This window comes from Panthera pardus, unplaced genomic scaffold, assembly GCF_024362965.1.
Source record: "Panthera pardus isolate Hobbes unplaced genomic scaffold, ASM2436296v1 HiC_scaffold_24, whole genome shotgun sequence".
Lineage (NCBI taxonomy): Eukaryota > Metazoa > Chordata > Mammalia > Carnivora > Felidae > Panthera > Panthera pardus.
In genome coordinates this window covers 18410947-18431855 of record NW_026526810.1, presented here as the reverse complement: position 1 = coordinate 18431855, position 20909 = coordinate 18410947, and the positions used below count along the sequence as shown (strand labels likewise).

At 36.9% G+C, this 20909-nt stretch overlaps 1 protein-coding gene across 3 annotated transcripts in view; it reads left to right on the top strand.

The window, feature by feature from the left end:
* Positions 1 to 8681, top strand: part of GABRB3 (gamma-aminobutyric acid type A receptor subunit beta3) — a 451589-nt gene extending 442908 nt beyond the window's left edge. For all 3 annotated transcript variants that reach the window (XM_053888809.1, XM_053888811.1, XM_053888810.1), the window contains one exon: positions 5308 to 8681. In XM_053888809.1, coding sequence (XP_053744784.1) covers positions 5308 to 5649 — 342 coding nt within the window. In that variant the 3' untranslated portion in view covers positions 5650 to 8681. The remainder of the gene's footprint in view (positions 1 to 5307) is intronic.
* Positions 8682 to 20909: the final 12228 nt, after the last annotated feature.

Here is a 20909-nt window from a genome sequence, read left to right as displayed (position 1 = left end):
AGGGACTTGAAAAGACAGGATATCAATTCATATAAATTTGTCATGAAATCATGAAAAATCAACTCAACATTCAGTTGACCTTATTTCTTTTGTTTTCTCCACTCTCGCTGGGTGCCTTCCAAAATCACTCTGCACATTATTATCTCTTTGCCTTGGATTCCCTCTTCCAGAATCCCTTTCTTCTTCACATCTTTCCCTCTTTCATGACTGACTCTTCTCCATGACATTGTCCCTGATTTTTTTCTACTACTTGTTTCCATCCTGCCTCTGTCACTCCCCTCTTCTAGAAGTTGGTTTTGTCCCTGTTCTCCCAACTTCCATGGCACATGCTCTGTATTTGTGAAATGGCATGTCACATTTCATGTGGCCACCATGTCTTCTCTACTAAACAGCATTTGCTTCTTTGCATCTACTAAAATATTCACACCATGGCTCAGACATAGTAAATGCTCAATGGAATATGTGTTCATAAATGGGTGATATTTGTCATTAATTTGGTTCTGCTGCTGTGGTGTGTTTTTTCACTTTTCTAACGTGAGGAGAAGAGATGTTTCATAAATGTATCTTTTAAAAGCCAGGTGAAGCTGAGTCATTAGAACCATCAACACTCATTAGAATTATCATGTCACAAAATACTCCCCTCCCTTCCTTTAAGAAAATATTCATCTTTATTTGGTATTTCATTCTACAAAGTCATTATTTATAATCTCCTAAATTTTGATAAAAGGAGCTTTTCATATGGCATTTTTTGTAACTAAAAAGAGACTGTATTGTTGGCAATTATTTAAAAATGTGTTTAAAGTTCATTATGTAGTATTCTTTAAAAATGTGCTTGTTGATTATTTGAGACTCTCACCTGGTAGACGCCTTAAGGGTAAGAATATTTTTTGTCCACCTATTAGGGTGTCTCAACTAGCACAGGACATGGTATAGAGCAAATATAGAGTAGATCTTTGCATAAATGATCCCAAGAGTCTGGACTCTTCATGTGCATGTCTCCAGTGAGGCATCCACCTTCCTAAGTAGACCACTGGCCTTTTTATCTCATGGTTTTGTTGTATTTAAAATATTATGTAAAATGGAGAGAACATCTTTTAGAGTTAAATAATGTTTTCTGTTTTCCTACCTTTAGGAAAATAATTTCAGCCCTCTGAAATTCTAGTTAACATATAGTAAATCATATATTATTATCGAAAAGTATAAATTCCACATGAATATTTTAAAAAAGGGAAGCATCTTCCACCTTTGGTTATTCTGTGACTCACCTTTAGATAAATTTTGTTTTAAATACATCAGCTTACTATGTAAGAAGTTGTATTTAAAATGTTGAGTATTTAAACAAACTCTAATTGAGATAATCTGATAAATAATCTCAGTTTGTTAAATCTGTTTAAGTGATAACTTAATATATTTTCTGTCATAATTCAAAGTCAGGTATTTGGTAGGATATCACACCTATTCAGTTCAGTATTAAAATACACTGAAAAAAAAAAAAAAAACAGGATCTCCCTGACTGACTCCTGTTCTAGAAAAATACACCCTGAGTGAGCCAGGCACTTCATTCATCATCCTGTTCTCTCCTGTGTGGCAAAAAGCACTATGGAAGGTGCTAGAGAGAGATAAAGATTACTAAAAGGGTTCCCTCTTCTAGAACCCTTCTTTGAAACCTTCGTATAAAGCCCAGCTCAGCTAACTCTATGCACTTTCCTCTCTGCTGACTTTGGATCTAGCTATCTATAGCTTTCTAAGCAGGTTCAAATCACCCCTTTCTTAGAGTGTGACTACTTGCAGAGAAGACATGCTGCTACCCACTGGGCTTTCCTTTGTTGTCCCTCCTATTTCAGCCACATCTTAATGTGCCTCTTAGGCTTTGCCTACCACATTCTCTTCCTACAATAAGAGACTGTCTCCCAAACCACTGGAGGCTTCACTGATCCTGAAGATAGCCAAACAGATTTTTGTTTTTGTTTTTATAAGGATTTTACTGCTAACCATTCCAGGGCAAGATAACAAGAACAAATACAGAACACATATCCCAAACTCCTACAAAGGTCTAACATTCCTGGTACTTTCAAGATACAAACCTTATTCAAATTTTTCCCTCTACTAGATTTAAAAAAAACAAAACACAGAACTCTAATGTTCTGTCAGTGCTGTCCCTCCCCCCAATAATGGGTCTAGAAGGGCCTTCTCCCCAGTAGCTCTGGTATTCCTGTGGTCCATTTGCATCTCCAAGCACCCCCAGGCTAGCTGTCTTCCTTTCTAAGGAGACCATGGATCTTCATGGTCCCTCCCTACTGTGATACTGCTCCCCCTTCAGTTCAGAGGCATCACTGAGGAAAACTGCAGCCTGGGCTAATTTGTGCTCATTGCTGCTGCCCCCTATACCCCGCATGGGCAGTATGAGCATTTCTGCATGGAGCTCAAGAGGGGCCAAGAGGCCAGGTGGGAACAGGATGGCAGGCAACTCTCCACTCCTTTTTCACTTTCTTAACTGAAGAGTTAAAGAAATGAGTTACGATGGCAGAGCACCACTGCTGTGCGGACACAGCATATGTTGGGAGTGCTGGGGTTTGTTTCAGTGGCATGAGGAGAGTATTACTCACAGCTTCTTGGCATTTCTCCTTGAGACTGCTCTAAAGGAAACAGAAAGGAGTGTGGTGCACTCCAACAGTGGTCCGTCTCCTTACCCTCTCCTCTCAAATGTGTATTTTACTTTTTACCTTGAAGCTTGGGTTGTAGTTCAGAAATATATCATCTTTCCACCTAGAAATCACTGTTACTTTTTATTACCTGGAAGGTAAATTTGAAATTCCTTAATGTGACTTGCAGAAACCCTTAATGGCTTGACTCTAGTGCGTATTCCTGTTATCAACAGGTATATTTCTTTATTATATTAGGAAGATGGTAATGACAGCAATGAGAATGACCATTGTCCTGTCAACCATGAGCTTAGCATGTGCCAGGACCAATTCTCACCAAGACTCCAGTCCCACTTAGCTAGTTTGCCTTTCTCAAAACATTTCAGTCACGCTTCAAGCCTTTGCTTGTGATTTTTTTTTTCTGATTTTTGCCTGGAAAATATCTACTCATTCTTGGAGGCCCAACTCAAATGCATTTCTCTTCTGAAATCTTCCCTCTTCCTTCCTGTAGTAGTTTTGATTGCTACCCCAACAAATTACTACAAACATAGCCACTTAAAACAGCACCCAGTTCTGTTGGTTAGAAGTCTGGATTCAGTGGGGCTTAGCTGGGTTCCCTGCTGAGAGTCTCAGGAGGTTGAAATCAAGATATCTGTGGGGCTATATTCTCTTCTCGAGATTCTGGGGATAGATCTCTCCCCAGACTCATGCACGTTGTTGATCATAGTTTCTTGTGGTTGTAGGAATGAGGCTGTCAACTGGGGCCAGTCTTTGCTCCTAGAGGCTGCCCCATTTCTTCCTATGCTTTCACTGCAGTGCCTTCTATCAATAGCAAACCCCATTCTTCTCCCACTGCAAATCCCTCTGCTCTCACCTTCTGCTGCATCTTCTTTCCCTTCTGTTTCCAGATGGAGAAAATCCTCTACTTTTTAATTTTTTTTAGTGTTTATTTATTTTTGAGAGACAGAAACAGAGCATGAGCAGGGGAAGGGCAGAAAAAGAGGGAGACACAGAATCAGAAGCAGGCTCCAGGCTCTGAGCTGTCAGCACAGAGCCCAACATGGGGCTTGAATTCATGAACTGTGAGATCATGACCTGAGCTGAAGTTGATATTTAACTGACTGAGCCACCCAGGTGCCCCAAAAATCCTCTACTCTAAGGGCTCATGTGATTAGATTGTCCCTCCCCCCCGAATAATCCAGGCTAATCTTCCTATTGTAAATTTGATAACCTTAAATAATATTTGAAATGCCCCTTTTACATGTAAAGTAATATATTCAAAGGTCTGGGGAGTAAGGGGTGATATCCTGATGACCACACTTCTTCTTCCCTAGCCATAATTGAATGGTACTCCCAAACCATGGGATAGGTATCACAGAGTCTATTTTGGCACCTTTGTGCCAGAGCCTGAGTGGCCCCTGGATGTTTGCAGCCCTTCCTGTGTCTGGGTTACCTTGGTGTCTGGGGGTCACCCCACCTGTGGTCTCAGTACTGCTAAAAGTTCTGCACAGGCACAGACTTCATTTAACACTGAGTACCTCTTCTTATTGGGAGTCTTCTCTCCCCACCTCACCTCCTTCACATCTAGCATAATGTCTTTAATGAGATTAAGGAGTATACAGAAGAGAGGAACATGCAAATTAATATGTCAATGAATTATTCCTCCACAAAATGACTAATTTTGTGAAAGCCTCATAGAAGTAGCTATAGATGCATAATCTAGCTCTAGAAGAAATGGTAGGCTTTCCACAAAGATAGGACAAGGAAGATGGACTTCCAGGCAAAGAAATGAAGATAGCTGGGGAAACCTCAAGCATGCTAGAGATCAGTGACACCCAGGGGACTGTGGAATGGGCCATGTGGTCCTGAGAGGGTTTGCCACTACTCAGAGAAGGATTATTGTCACACTCAGAAAGAAAGGACTCCACTGGCAACCCCTAGCCTTAGGCATGTTCCATGAAAATTTCATAGAAACAAACAGACCATTGATATCATCAAGAAAGGTCTGAAGCTGTATTTAGTACAGAATAAAATGTTATTTTAAAGTTTGTCTCCAATGTGGGAGGGACTTTCACCTGTCTTAAATACAGCCCTTAAAAAAGAAACCTCCTGTCAGGATCAGGATTGGGCAAAGAGATCATACTAGGTAGCAGTCTGTATCTACACCCATCAAAGTCATCAGGAGTGTCCATTCATCACAGGACTATTTGATTGTTTCTCCACAGTAATGTGAATAGTTTTGTACCATCATAAAAGGGGACAAGGTAATTTCTAAAAAAGAATGGGAGAGTATAGTTTACATCCAGCGTCCAGCTGTGAAAAACAGTTAAAATACCTGAAATAACATATTGAAAGGGAATTTTACTCTAATTTTGTCTTCACTAAGGACATGTATCCATAATATGAAATTTCAATTTAAAAAATCCCCCTTTATTTAACCTTCTCACATAGAGTGAGGATTTTTAAATTCAAGAAAATAAAATCTCTAAACTGTAATTATGCCTCCAAAATGACACTTTCCACAAAAACAGTGCTGGGTTTGACAAATGTGCAATTTCTCATAATGTACGTGACGTGATTGCATGGCATAAGTCTGCACTGTGTTTGTATATGAAAATTAGATTCACTGGTATGCTAGCTAACGATGTGCACTTTCTTCAATTAGGTGGATGCTCATGGAAATATTCTATTAACATCACTGGTGGTTCACAATGAAATGAATGAGGTCACAGGCAGTGTCGGTGATGCCAGGAATTCAGCAAGACCCTTTGACAACTCAGGAATCCAGTACAGGAAACAGAGCATGCCTAGGGAAGGGCATGGGCGACACATGGGGGACAGAAGCATCCCGCACAAGAAGACCCATCTACGGAGGAGGTCTTCACAGCTCAAAATTAAAATTCCTGATCTAACCGATGTGAATGCCATAGACAGATGGTCCAGGATCGTGTTTCCATTCACTTTTTCTCTTTTCAACTTAGTTTACTGGCTGTACTATGTTAACTGAGTGACTGTACTTGATTTTTCAAAGACTTCATTTAACACTGAGTGAAATATTACTCTGCCTGTCAAGTTTTTATACCTGTACACACACACAGACACACACAAGCAGACACACATATATACATACGCAATTGTATATATATGTGAACTTTCTCAGCATATATATAAAATACACGTGTATATGAGGATGTATGTGTATATGTTTATACACACAGGTATAAGTACCCATGTGTATGTAAAACAAATACACATACATATATACATTTTGCAGCTATGGACAATTTAACACAGGATGCATATTAAAGAAAGTCATAGTTTTTTCTTTTTTAATTGAAAGGGACAAGCATCGTCTAAATATTATGCCTTGAGAATGAGGGTGTGAAACACATCATCCCAAAATATGTGTTTTATTATCATAAGTTAGATGTTTTAGTTTGAAAATCAGAATGAAAACTTAATTAATCTTCAAAAATTCATTCAGTGGTATTGCTAGTTTAAAATGAGTCACATACTTCATATTGTTTCTGTTTACTAAGCGAAGGCTTTTCAGCTTTTTTGGTGATGGGGTTTGCTTTCATCAGGCACACTTTTTCTGTAATGGTTTAGTGGATGAGGTGAGCCACTGGTGTGTGCTCACCTGTTGTCTTAAATATAGATAGATCCCACGTTGATGTCTGAAACATCCATCTTTAGAAAACCCATCAGGAATGGATGGCATCTCATTGTAAGTACTCTTAATGTACAGTGTATTTTTTTGTTGTTGTTCACTTGGAGTGGATTCAGCTTACCTGTCATATGGGAATACAATGGCATGTTTTGGCAATGTTTAGTTGACATTTCAATCACTGAAAATGTGCTCCACATCTTGTATGGATTTCTAGGCCTGATCTAACAGAAAGCATAGACGTCTCAGGTTATTTGTTACTCTAAGGTAAAACCATCTAGGATGATTTTCCCCCTTGTCTTTACGTTATCAATCACTCTTATAACATTGTATGTTAATATGAAGTATATTTGCATAATATGCATATATATGTATATTTACCAATATTTTCTTTCTTAATGCTTGCTATCATGGCAGCATGCGATGTCATAATTTTCCTTTACATGATGTAACTACTTTTTGTTACCTAGAATTAAGATTGAAGCTTAAAACACATTTACTGTTCAATTTCAGAAACCAAGAAACATCTTCATGCCTTCATTTCTGTATCTGACATATTTCATAAGCACATCCAACTACTCCTAGTCTAACTAGGATGCTGCAGGAACATGACCAGTATACACCACGCGTCACCCAGTAATCCATGACCGTTCTCTTGAGGCAAAGGAGAGCAACCCAACAACAAACAGTCATTTTTGGTTCCTTCTGATCCACAGCCTCATCAGTATTTGGACTTTTTAAAGCTCGTAGAAACAAGACAAGGTGCACCGGTTTCATAGACGCAACCTTAACTTACTATTTAGATGAGATCTTTCTAAAGAAAAAAAAGAGATGATATATTTTTTGTAAACAATATTTCTATCACAGGCCTCCATAAATGGAAATGACTACAGTTGTGCAAACAGATGTCACAGTGAGGTTAAGCATTTGGAGAAAAAAAGCAAAATATTCAGGAAAGAACTGCTAAATTAATACTTTATCCCAACATGCCACATATGCCTCACCTTCTCTGTTCTATCCTAAGCCAATGACCAAAATCTTGTCCAATATGCTACTAGCTGGCACCAGTTTGCTCCACGTAGATAGAGCCACCACCTTCCCTGAGGATGCATGTGGTGTGAGCTATCACCATAAGCTTACCATTACTTGATTTTTCTTTGGTATAAAGGTAACAATCTTTAATTTGTGGAAGTCTGTCACAGTTCAAGACCCACTGTCAGGTAAAACACAACCCACAAAATCTCATGCTAGAAGCAATGACTAGTTTTTTACCTTAACCCCTCCTTCATTCCGACCTTTCTACAACATCTCCCACCTACTGCTCTCTGGTTTTATTTTGTATCTGGAGATTAGCCAGTGATTTCTGGTCTTGGGCTTTTCTCTGACAATTTTTTTTTCCATGGGTAACAATGAGGGATCCTAAAAGTTAAATAGATTGGGAAAAACCTTGTAAGTGGCCTTATCATTGTTAACATGTTAAAGAAAAAAGACATTTGTGAAGACCTTATCCCTTTCAATACTTCAGGTATCTTTTTCTGTATCCAGTGATTCAAGGAGTAAGCTCCACATGCAGAAGAGGGACCCCAAAATGCAAATGAATATGGACAAAAGCAATCAATGCTCGATTTACTTGTACAATTTATACTATTCAGAACTGTGACATTAATTCTTTCTGTGAGAAAAATGATTCAAAACATTTTTGATGCATAGTTGAGGTACCCAATTATCAAAGGAAGAGACCCTATGGGGCTCAGAAGAGCTGCAGTCTACTTACCAAGGTTTTCTGGTCATAAATTTGCATGGTATAGTCATAATAGCTTTTGAGCTTTTTATATGCATTTGGCACCAAGACTGGGATCCACAACTTTGTAGACACTGCGATGAAGTTAACATAATAGCTATACTATAAATAGTGTTTGTAACTACACACATACACACACACACACACACACACACACACACACAAATACATACATATATTCTGTAAAAAAAAACTTTTTAAGATCCTTGGGTATGTGTTTGCTTTACTCCATTTCAGAAGAAAATTACTTTTCTTCTAATAAAATTATTTTATAGCTTCTCCATTTTTAAAAGTTGTGAGAAATATTGAGAAGCAGAACTCTGTGCTGACAGAAGAGAGTTGAGTTTGGTTCTCTGTTCTGTTTCAATGACCTCTAATTATTCCACAGTAGTTACTGGAGCCAGTGTGCAAGCTGTATTGATGAATTCTGAACCTGGACCTCCGACATTAATGTGAGGTGGCTGTCACCCACGTCCAGACATCTTGAGTAAGGAGAGAAAAGTCGAATTTGGAATATAATGGTATTTCTTTCTCAACAACTGAACATAATAAAAAGTTAATTTTCTATGTAGTCCTGTCTTTCCAAAATGCTTCACAGGGGCTCAAAATGTACTGAAGAATCTTTCTCTGAAAGTTGGTTATTACCCATATTTAGATATACTTGAGACAACTCAAGAGCCCTACTACATAAATCCCTACAGTGAAAGACTGAGAAGACTTGAGTAAATCTTGAAAACAAGCGTTATTCTTGTTCACCTACCCCAGGACTGTAGAGGACTGTCTATATCATGAGACATGCATTTCCCCCCTGAATCATAAATGAACTAGGAAGTATGTCATGATAATATTCCTGTTAGGTTTGAAGATTACATGTGCATCTGCAATATCATGTGTTTTTAATGCCAGCATCCAGAACTTTTGACATATTTGGTCAGTTACGTCAAAGGCACTTTTCCCCTGTGCAGCTTTGGAATTAACATTTTCACCCAGGAGGAATCCCAGAGGTGATGCCACACACTTTTGGGACTGGTTTTAAGGGGACAGGCACATTGGCAGCTGTAGGTGTTCATTTTCAGCATCTAGTAGATAACCCCATTGGTGTTAGTCCAACAGTGGTGTGTTTGAAAAGAGAATATGTCCAATTTTGAATCTCCTGGCTTGAAATTATAAACCATCTCATAATCCTTACTTAATGCTCCACCTGAAAACTAGTTCATATTTCTGACCATTTTTATGTAAGCAAAATTGATCAATTAGTGAAATATTTTGTTACTCGTGGAAATGACTTCGGCTCTCATCTTATGTGAGCCATCAGTCAGAGTAACATTGAATCATGGGGCAAAGAGCTGTCCAGGTGGACTAAATTTTCCCAGGACACTAGCTAGTGTGCCTTGGATCAATTACCTCTTCTACTGCATTGAAAGGTGCCATGTTTTCCAAAATACTCAATTCCCGACACCTGGGTAAACAGTGACTTCCCAGAGAGTGGCTACAATAACATGCCTCTCCCTAGGGTGAGCCCCATAAACATGTTTTATCATTCTTGTCTTATATTTCTACTTTCCAAGTCAGTGAGTGTATTCAAGGTAAGTACAGGATTATTCTAGTAGGAATAGGCGATTGCTGTCATGATCAATTCCCATGTGGATTTCATTTCATTGTAAAGATAAACTAAAATCCAATTTTGCTTAAGCACATTGATGTAATTTTTTGGTATTATTTGACATGAAAAAAACAGCAAAATTGAGTGATAGATACAATATGAAACTTGTTGATGAATGAATTCAAATTTATTAAAAAAGAACTAACTGACTTAAATAAGAAGGCTGACTTTTTTTTTTCTTCCTTGGCTATCTTTTGGTGATATGGTGTGGTTATTTTAATTCCAGCTATTTTTAGATGTACATGTCCATTTAGATTATGTGGAAAGTACAAAGAAATAAGCTCAAAGCTGACTGCATTTGAGAACAACTGAATCATGACTTTTTTTGTATTAATCATGATTTATTCTAAACTTCAAAAGACAACTAAATACAGAGATCCAGCTTGTGCCTGTCTTCAAATAAGTGGTTAGAGAGAAAGAAATATTTTTCTATTAAAGGCAAGGGAAGAAACTTACCAATAACCTCTGGGCACAGGTGGTATTTGTCCTTACTCTTTACTTTTTTAGCACTGAAAGGTAATTTCCCTTGTCTCCTCTCCAGTGAGAAAGTAACAAGCAATGTCATGAATGAATGAATGGATGAATGAATGAGTTCACATCCTCAGACACCTCAAACCAGATAGAACTTGTATCAAGAAATTTATCTGTATGTCCCTAGAAAGGCTGCTGACTCACATGCAAACACCTTAAAAAGAAAGTTCCTCACTGTGGTTGTCAGTCTTTCAAAATGTCTTCAGCCAGCTAGTATTTAATGGAGGTTTATCCTCAAATGTATCTATTCTCAGCAAAATAATACAAATTCTTCAGTAATTCTTTACAAGGCCTGTTTCCATTCTTTCATTTTTTTCATCATATGTTTTTCATCCCTGTTTTACTTTGGGACCCTGTCTTGGACATATTTCACACTAATTCTTCATCTAAGACTATAACATCACTATGAGGACATTTCTCATCTACTCCATTAGGCTATAACATTATTCATTCAGATGAGAAAGTTTAAATTACCAATAACTCCAAAAAAAAGTATTTTCAATTTTTCAGAGTTTATTTTTTTTATTATGAAATTTATTGTCAAATTGATTTCCGTACAACACCCAGTGCTCATCCCAAAAGGTGCCCTCAATACCCATCACCCACCCACCCTTCCTTCCCACCCCCCATAAACCCTCAGTTTGTTCTCAGTTTTTAGGAGTCTCTTATGTTTTGGCTCCCTCCCTCTCTGACCATTTTTTTTCCTTCCCCTCCCCCATGGTCTTCTGTTAAGTTTCTCAGGATCCACATAGGAGTGAAAACATATGGAATCTTTCCTTCTCTGTATGACTTATTTCACTTAGCATAACACTCTCCAGTTCCATCCATGTTGCTACAAAAGGCCATATTTCATTCTTTCTCATTGCCACGTAGTATTCCATTGTATATATAAACAACAATTTCTTTATACATTCATCAGTTGATGGACATTTAGGCTCTTTCCATAATTTGGCTATTCTTGAGAGTGCTGCTATAAACATTGGGGTGAAGTGCCCCTATGCCTCAGCCCTCCTATATCCTGGGTCATAGGGTAGGTCTATTTTTTAATTTTTTGAGGAACCTCCACACTGTTTTCCAGAGTGGCTGCACCAGTTTGCATTCCCACCAACAGTGCAAGAGGGTTCCCATTTCTCCACATCCTCTCCAGCATCTATAGTCTCCTGTTTTGTTCATTTTAGCCACTCTGACTGGTGTGAGGTGATATCTGAGTGTGGTTTTGATTTGTATTTCCCTGATGAGGAGCGACATTGAACACCTTTTCATGTGCCTGTTGGCCATCTGGATGTCTTCTTTAGAGAAGTGTCTATTCATGTTTTCTGCCCATTTCTTCACTGGATTATTTGTTTTTTGGGTGTCTTAAATCTTCTTTCAAAAGCATCCTACTTCCAAATAACCAAAAAAGCCCCACCGAATGTGGAGTGCAATTATGCCCAGAGAGCCTCTACCCAGAATCTACTCACTTCTATGTCCCAGGGCTTTCACAGCCCCTGCACACATTTGGCATCGTTTTATAATTCTTGCCTACCTCCTTTTTATCAGCCTCTAAAGGACAGGGATTGCCAATTCTCCTTTTAGTGGGAAAAATTATTCAGGGGAGATTGACTCTTTGGAAGGCAGGGCATTGAGCCCCTTATAAGACTAAGCCAGCAATGGTTATTGATTGGGGCACTCCTGGCATTAGAGGCATCTATGGTTTTATTTTCTATCAATAGGTTCCATTTAAAATACATAGGCAACCAATGTAGAGGATAATAGTAAGCGAAGTGCAGTTCACAGAAATGGTGTGGAGTGAATGTGAATGCATGTGTGTGCATCTTGAAACCAAATAGGAAACTAGTTAGTAGCTTTGGTAGCTGGATAATTGTAAGAAAATACCTTTACAACTGAAGTCTCCACTTCTGACTTCTCCAGGTTTTTAGGCAATTGTCTCTCGACTCTCCATTTTTTAGATAAATATGTCAATAACCCTATATTTTTATGTGTTTCTCTTTCCTCTGTTTCACCTCCCATCCTCTGTTAACTGTAACTGTACATTTACATTACCAAGGTGTAACACATTTGCATTCTACCTACAGTCATAAAATTATATCTTACTATTTAATATTATGTTTATAGATTGATTTTAAATGAAAACTAATGAAACAGCCCACATTATTGATCTATATTACATGGGTACAGTTCAATGTGTAGTATTTCATTTGAGGGTATAAAGATAAATCTTAGAAGGAAAAAACCAAATACTGTAGTTAATAGTTTTTCCTACTGCAAAGTGAGTTCAACTGATGTGTAAGAAAAGTGATATTCCAGCACCTGCTACTGGGGAGACTGAAAACTTGCACATTCAGCACTGTAGCTATACTTCAACCTTTAGGATTTTACTTATAAATTAATTGTAAAATTTGAAAAAATAATGAAAAATTTTATCAAGTATATAAATATTATTCAAAGCAGAGCTAAGCAGTTTGCTCCAAATTCTCTGTGCAATATCTCAACCTTGGGCTATTTGAGGAAGAATCACTGTAAGATTCAGATAAAATGAATTACTTTTTTCTGCACTACTTAATTTGATCCAAAACACACACCATGTATATTTCATCAAGACTTTATTGGTTTAATCCCCCCCAATCACCCACAAACACCCATTCTGGAGTTTCTAATTTGCATTCTTTTTTCTTAATAAGGAAATAATAGTATGCTTTCTTAACCATGTAGCTAATATTATTTAACACCTTAGTCGTTAAATTTATTGTTTGTTATCCTTTCTATTTTTCTTCACGAAAATATTTTTTCTTGGTGTTAACTGACTACCCATACAAGTTATGACTACTTGCATTTTGGACCTGCTGCAAAACTCTCATCCTATGATTTTTTTCCATCAGACTCTGGAAGTCCTCATTTTAACAAAGATCATCCTCAGTAAATGTCCAAAAAAATGAGTATGGGATAGATGGTTTCTAAGCTTTGCATATCTGAATTCTTTCCTTAGTTTTTTTGTTGTTGCTGTTGTTGTTGTCGTTGTTTACTTGGTAGTTAGGTTGATATTGATGCAGATTCAAAGCAATCTCCCACAAACTTTGAAATCATTGTGTAATTATATTTTAGCATCCGGTGATACTAATAACAAGTTTGACGTCAGCTGATACTTACTTACTTATAGAGATTCACCTATAACTTCTCAACCCACCAAGGATTAAGGAAGATTTTGACATCTTTCTAACATTTCATAAAGATGTATTTAGTGTGAATCTTTTTGGCTTAGTATATTTTGGATCCTGAGTGAAACTCTGGATCTAAAGATCTATATATCTTAGTTCTAAACAGTTTTCTTACATCACTTGTTAAGAAAACATCCTCTGCCTTTTTTCATATGCTCTTACTAGTCAAATTTTGTACTTAATAGTTCTGTCCTTAACATATAATTTTTCATATTGTAGTCTTTTGTTTTAGCTATATGTTCTGAGAGATTGACTTTAACAATTCTATTTCATTTTCTAAGTAGCTTTTTTTAAAGAATAAATGATATAAAAAAACTGCACATATTTAAAATATATAACTTGATTAGTTTTTACATATGTGAAGCCATCATCACAATCAACATTTCATAATCAAAAATTTATTTGTGTCACTTTGTAATATCTCCACTCCACTGGACACACTCATTCCTGTGTCAAGCAACAAGTAATGTGTTTTCAACAACTCATGCGCTAAAGATTTGTTTGAATTTTTTAAAAATTTATAGAAATGAAATAGTATTCACTTTTTTTCCTCTAATTTCTTTTTCTAATTTAAATTCAAGCTAGTTAAGACATAGTGTAATAATAATTTCAGAAATAGAATTTAATGATTCATCACTTACATATAACACCCAGTGCTCATCCCAACAAGTGTCCTCCTTAATGCCCCTAACCCAGTTAGCCCATCCCCCAACCCAAAACCCCACCAGCAACCCTCTTTGTTCTCTATATTTAATACTCTCTGTCTCCCTCTCTGTTTTTATATTACTTTTGCTTCCCCTCCCTTATGTTCATCTGTTTTGTGTCTTAAATTCCATATATGAATGAAATCATATGATATAGGTCTTTCTCTGACTGACTTATTTCACTTACCATAATACACTCTAGTTCCATCCACATTGTTGCAGATAGCAAGATTTTGATTGCCGAGTAATATTCCATTGTGTATATATATACATATATGTATATACATATATGTATATATATACATGTGTATATATATATACATGTATATATATATACATATATATATGGTATATATATGTATATATATACCACATTTTCTTTATCCATTCATCAGTTTAAGGAAATCTGGGCTCTTTCCATAATTTGGCTATTATTGATAGTGCTGCTATAAACATTGGGGTGAATGTGCAGCTTTAAATCATTATTGTATCCTTTGGATAAATTCTTAGTAATGCATTTGATGGATTTTAAGGTAGTTTTATTTTTAGTTTTTTGAGGAAACTCCACACTATTTTCCAGAATGGCTGCACTAGATTGCATTCCCACCAGCAGTGCAAAAGGATTCCTCTTTCTCTGCATCCTCACCAACATCTGTTGTTGCCTGAATTGTTAATTTTAGCCATTCTGGCAGGGGTGAGATGATATCTCATTGTGGTTTTGATTTGTATTTCTCTGATGATGAGTGATGCTGAGCATTTTTTCATCTGTCTGTTGGCCATCTGGATGTCTTCTTTGGAAAAATGTCTATTCACATCTTTTGCCTATTTTTTTCCACTGGATTATTTGTTTTTTGGGTGTTGAGTTTGATAAGTTCTTTATAGATTTTGGATACAAATCCTTTATCTGATATCTCATTTGCAAATACCTTTTCCAATTCCATTAGTTGCCTTTTAGTTTTGTTGATTGTCCCCTTTGCTATGCAGAAGCTTTTTATCTTGATAAGATCCCAATAGTTCACTTTTGCATTTGTTTCCCTTGGTTGTGGAGACATGTCAAGTAAGAAATTTCTACAGGCAAGGTCAAAGAGGTTGTTGCCTTTTTTTTTTCCCTCTAGGATTTTGATGGCTTCTGTCTTAAGTTTAGGTCTTTCATCCACTTTGAGTTTATTTTTATGTATGGTGTAAGAAAGTGGTCCAGGTTCATTCTTTTGGATGTTGCTGTCCAGGTTTCCCACACCATTTGCTGAAAAGACTGTCTTTGTTGCATTGAATATTCTTTCCAGCTTTGTCAAAGATTAGTTGGCCATACGTTTGTGAGTCCGTTTCTGGGATATCTATTCTGTTCTAATGATCTGAGTATCTGTTTTTGTGCCAGAACCATACTGTCTTGATGATTACAGTTTTGTAATACAGTTCGAAGTCTGGAATGATGATGCTTCCAGGTTTGGTTTTCTTTTTCAAGATTGTTTTGGCTATTCAGGGTCTTTTATGGTTCCATACAAATTTTAGGATTGTTTGTTTTAGCTCTGAGAAGAAAGCTGGTGTTATTTTGATAGGGATTGCATTGAATATGTAGATTGCTTTGGGTAGTATTGAAATTTTAATATTTTTTCTTCCAATCCATGAGCATGGAATGTTTTTCCATTTTCTTGTGTGTCTTCTTCAATTTCTTTCACAAGCTTTTTATAGATTTCAGTGTACAGATTTTTCACCTCTTTTGTTAGGTTTATTCCTAGGTATTTTATGGGTTTTGGTGCAATTATAAATGGGATCAATTCCTTGATTTCTCTTTCTGTTGCTTTATTATTTGTGTATAGAAATGCAACTGATTTATGTACATTGATTTTTATATCGTGCGACTTGCTGAATCCATGAATCAGTTCTAGCAGTTTTTTGGTGGAGTCTTTTGGGTTTTCCACATAGAGAATCATGTCATCTGTGAAAAGTGAAAGTTTGACTTCCTCCTTGATGATTTGTATGTCTTTATTTCTTTGTGTTGTCTAATAGCTAAGGCTTGGATTTCCAACACAGTGTTGAATGCCAGTGCTGAGAGTGTACATCCCTGTCGTGTTCCTGAGCTTAGGGGGAAAGCTCTCAATTTTTCCCCATTGAGGATGATATTAACATTGTGTCTTTCATATATGGCTTTTATGATCTTGAGGTATGATTTTTTATCCACACTTTCTTGAGGGTTTTTATCAAGAAAGGATGCTGTATTTTGTCAAATGCTTTCTCTGCATCTATTGAGAGAATCATGTGGTTCTTTTCTTTTATTAAGGTGATGTATTCACATTGATTGATTTGCAGATATTGAACCCTCTCTGCATTCCAGGAGTAAATTCCACTTGAGCTTTTAATTTATCATTGAATACAGTTTGCTAGGATCTTATTTCAGAATTTTTGCGTCCATGATCATCAGGGAAATTGGTCTATAGTTCTCCTTTTAAGTGGTGTATTTGTCTGATTTTGTAATCAAGGTAAAGCTGCCCTCATAGAATGAGTTTCCTTCCATTTTTGTTTTTTGGAACAGCTTCAAAAGAATAAGTATTAATTCTTCTTTAAATATTTGGTAGAATTCCCCAGGAAAGTCATTCAGCAATGGACTCTTGTGTTTTGGGAGATTTTTGATAACTGATTCAATTTCTTTACCAGTTATGGATCTGTTCAAGTTTTCTGTTTCTTCCTGTTTCAGTTTTGGCAGTTTATATGTCTCTAGAAATTTGTCCATTTCTTCCAGATTGCCCAATATGTTGGCATACAATTGTTCATAATATTCTGTTATTATTGTTTGTATTTCTGCAGTGTTGGTTTTGATCTCCCCTGTTTCATTTGTGATTTTATTTATTTGGGTCCCTTCCTTTTTCTTTTTGATCAGTCTAACTAGAGGTTTAACAATTATGTTAATTTTTTCAGAGAACAGAGAACCAGGTCCTGATTTCATCGATCTGTTCTACTGTTTGTTTGTTTGTTTGTTTTATTTCAATATCATTGATTTCTGCTCTAGTCTTTATTATTTCCCTTCTTTGCTGGTTTTGGAATTTATTTGCTGTTCTTTTTCAAGCTCTTTTAGGTGTAAGGTAAAGTTGTGTATGTGAGACTTTTCTTCCTTCTTTAGGAAGGCTTGGATTGCTACATACTTTCATCTTATGACCATCTTTGCTGCATCCCAGAAGTTTTAGGCCATCATGTTTTCGTTTTCATTTTCATTGGCTTCCATGTACTTTTTAATTTCTTCTTTAACTTCTTCGTTAACCAATTCATTATTTAGGAGGATATTCTTTAATTTCCAAGTAATCATGGTCTTTCCAATTTTTTTCTTGTGGTTGACTTCAAGTTTCATCGTGTAGTGGCCTGAAAATATTCAAGATATGATCTCGATCTTTTTGTACTTGTTGAGGGCTGATTTGTGTCCCAGTATGTGATCTATTCTGGAGAATGTTCCATGTGCACTCGAGAAGAATGTGTATTCTGCTGCTTTAGGATGAAATGTTCTGAATATATCTGTTAAATCCATCCGGTCCAGTGTGTCATTCAATGCCATTGTTTCCTTGTTGATTTTCTGCTTGTATGATCTGTATATTGCTGTAAGTGTGGGGTTGAAATCCACTACAATTATGTATTATTATCAATGGATTTTTTTTTTATTTTTGTGATTGACTTATATATTTGGATGTTTCAAAGTTGGGAGAATAATATTTACAATTGTTAGATCCTCTTGGTGGATAGACCCCTTATTTATGATACAATGTCTTCCTTCATCTCTTGTTACTGTATTTTAAAATCTAGTTTGTCTGAAATAAGTATGAATACTCCAGTTTTCTTTTAACCACCATTAACATGATAGATGGTTCTCCATCCCCTTGCTTTCAATCTGCAAATGTTTTTAGGTTAAAATGGGTCTATTGTAAGAAGCATATAGATGTGTCTTGTTTTGTTAGCCTTTCTGATGCCCTGTCTTTTGATCGGAACATTTAGTCCACTGACATTTAGAATGAGTACTGAAAGATACGAATTTAGTGCAGTTGTAGTGTCTGTAGAGTTGGTGTTTCTCATGATGGTGTCTGGTCCTTTCTCGTCGTCATTGCTTTTGGTCTTTTTTTGTTTTGTTTCATCTTTTCTCCACTGAAAGAGTCCCCCTTAAAATTTCCTGCAAGGCTGCTTTAGTGGTCATGAACTCGTTTAGTTTTTGTTTGTCTGGGAAATTCTCTATCTCTCCTTCTATTTTGAATGACAGCCTTGCTGGATAAAGAATTCTTGGATGCATACTTTTCCCATTCAGCATGTTGAATATATTCTGCCAGTCCTTTCTGGACTGCTACGTTTCTGTGGATAGGTCTGCTGCAAATCTGGTCTGTCTTCCCTTATAGGTTAAGGACTTTTTTCCCTTGCTGCTTTCATAATTCTTTCCTTGTCTGTGTATTTTGTAAATTTTACTATGATATGCCTTCGTTATGGTGGGTTTTTGTTGAATCTAATGGGAGTTCTCTGTGATTCTTGGATTTTGATATCTGTGTCCTTCCTCAGATTAGGAAAGTTTTCCACTAAAATTTGCTCACATAAAGTTTCTGCCCCTTTTCTCTCCCTTCACCTTCTGGGACTCCTACAATTAGGATGTTATTCCTTTTTAATAAGTCACTGAGTTTTTTAAGTCTTGTATCATTCTCTTTTGCTTTCTTTCCCTCTTTTTTTCTGCCTCATTATTCTCCATATATTGCAGATTCACTGCTGTGCTTCATTCATCCTTGCCTTCGTGGCAGCCATTTGAGATTGCATCTTGGTTATAGCATTTTTAATTTTGTTCTTGATAGATTTTACTTCTTTTATCTCTGTAGAAAGGCATTTTATACTTCTTTCGACCCCAGCTCGTATTTTTATTACCATGGTTCTAAATTCTAGTTCAGAATCTTTCTTATACCTGCACTGATTAAGTCCCTGGCTGTAATTTTCCTGTTCTTTCTTTTGGGGTAAATTCCTTTGTTTTTTTTCATTTTAGAGGAAGAAAAAAATTAATAAAATTGAAAAATTGAAAAAAAATCAAATAAAGGAAACTAGATCCTAGGTGTGTTTTGGTGTGCTTGTTGGAAGAAGCTTGATAAAATAGAGAAGAAATGGGAAAGAAAAGCAATAAAAGAAAAAAAAGTAAGAAAAAACTTAAAACTTAATATATATATATATATATATAGAGAGAGAGAGAGAGAGAGAGAGAAAGAGAGAGAATTAAATGAAATAAAGAAAATGATATAGAATAAAAATATAAAAATTAAAAATAAAAACATTTTTCAAAATTAAGAAAAGTAAATTAAAATTTTCTCTTTCTGTATACAAGGAAAAGAAAAGAAAGGGGAAAAAACAACTTAAACAAAAACAGAAGCAAAAAAAAATGAACTAATAAGTGAACCAGTAAACAGAATGAAACCTGAATGAAATTACATCCAGAACTATGAAGCACTATATAGTCTGTACACTAATCAGGTGGAGGGACTTGTGTTAGTCTTCTAGGGGATGTACTTGGAAAGAGCAGTTGAGTGGGGCTTGATGTAACAGCTCCATTTTCCACTAGATGGCACTGCTTAGCTTACTGGACTGAATCAGTGTGGCCTACATTTGCTTGTGCAAGTATGTGCATGCACAGGAGAGGTGGTAATTTTTTCACCCAGCTCCCTCGTCTCTGGCACAGAAACTTTCTGATCTCACCAACCAGTGATCAAGCAACCCTCCTTCGTCTCAGGCCTCCATCCACTTCCAGCCTCTACCCTGTCCATGTCTAAGCCATCTGCCTGCCAGGCAGCACCTCTCTTCAAATTTTTATCTTGGGTGGGGTTGTTTCAAAACCCCACACTTCAGAGATCTCTGTGGCTTGAGCCAACACAGACTATCTGGGGTAAGGTCTCTCTGAGCAATGGCTGGGTGCCAGCTTGCCCCAGAAAACATTCATGTAATTACATAGTAGCAAAGGTTCAGAGATTATGGCAAATCATCACATACAGCCAGTGCCAAGTTTCACTGCACTCTGGCATCTTTGTCCTAATACCAGAATACGTGGCTGCTCTCCAGGGTCCACTGGCACCTTTGCCTGTATACTGTATGCTGTATGGCCTCTACCAAATGCTTTCCAAACAGGGGAACTTCTTACCCCATGTGGCATGTGGACCCTCCACACCTTGCTGTCTGCTCCTGGGGATTCACCCTACTTCCTTACCAGAGTACTACCAGGCACTGAGCTCTGGAACTTCAGACTCTGCTTGTTTATAGAATCCTGGTGGTGTTGAAACCCTCTCCTTTCTTCTTGTCAGTGGAACATATTTCTTGTTCAGTCCCCTGTGAGTGTTTTCACTCTTTTTCTTTCTCTCCAACTAGCTTTGGGAGAGTGTTTTTCCTGCACTCTCCTGATGCATCACACTCTCCTCCTTTCTCTGTCCTCTCTCTGGAAAAAAAGTTCCCTACACTCCATGGCTATTCTCTCCCCCAATTCACCTGTCTGCACCGTGTACCTGACAAGCTCTGTGGTTCAATTTATGCAGATTATCAATTTCCTAGGTGTGAAAAATGGTTTGCTGCTGAGTTAGCTGAATTTCAGGGATGAGACAAGCTGACAGTCTCCATGCTGCTCTGCCATATTAACTCCTCCTCTAACTTCTTTTACTCAGCACAATTATTTTGAGGTTCATTCATGTTGTTCCATGTAT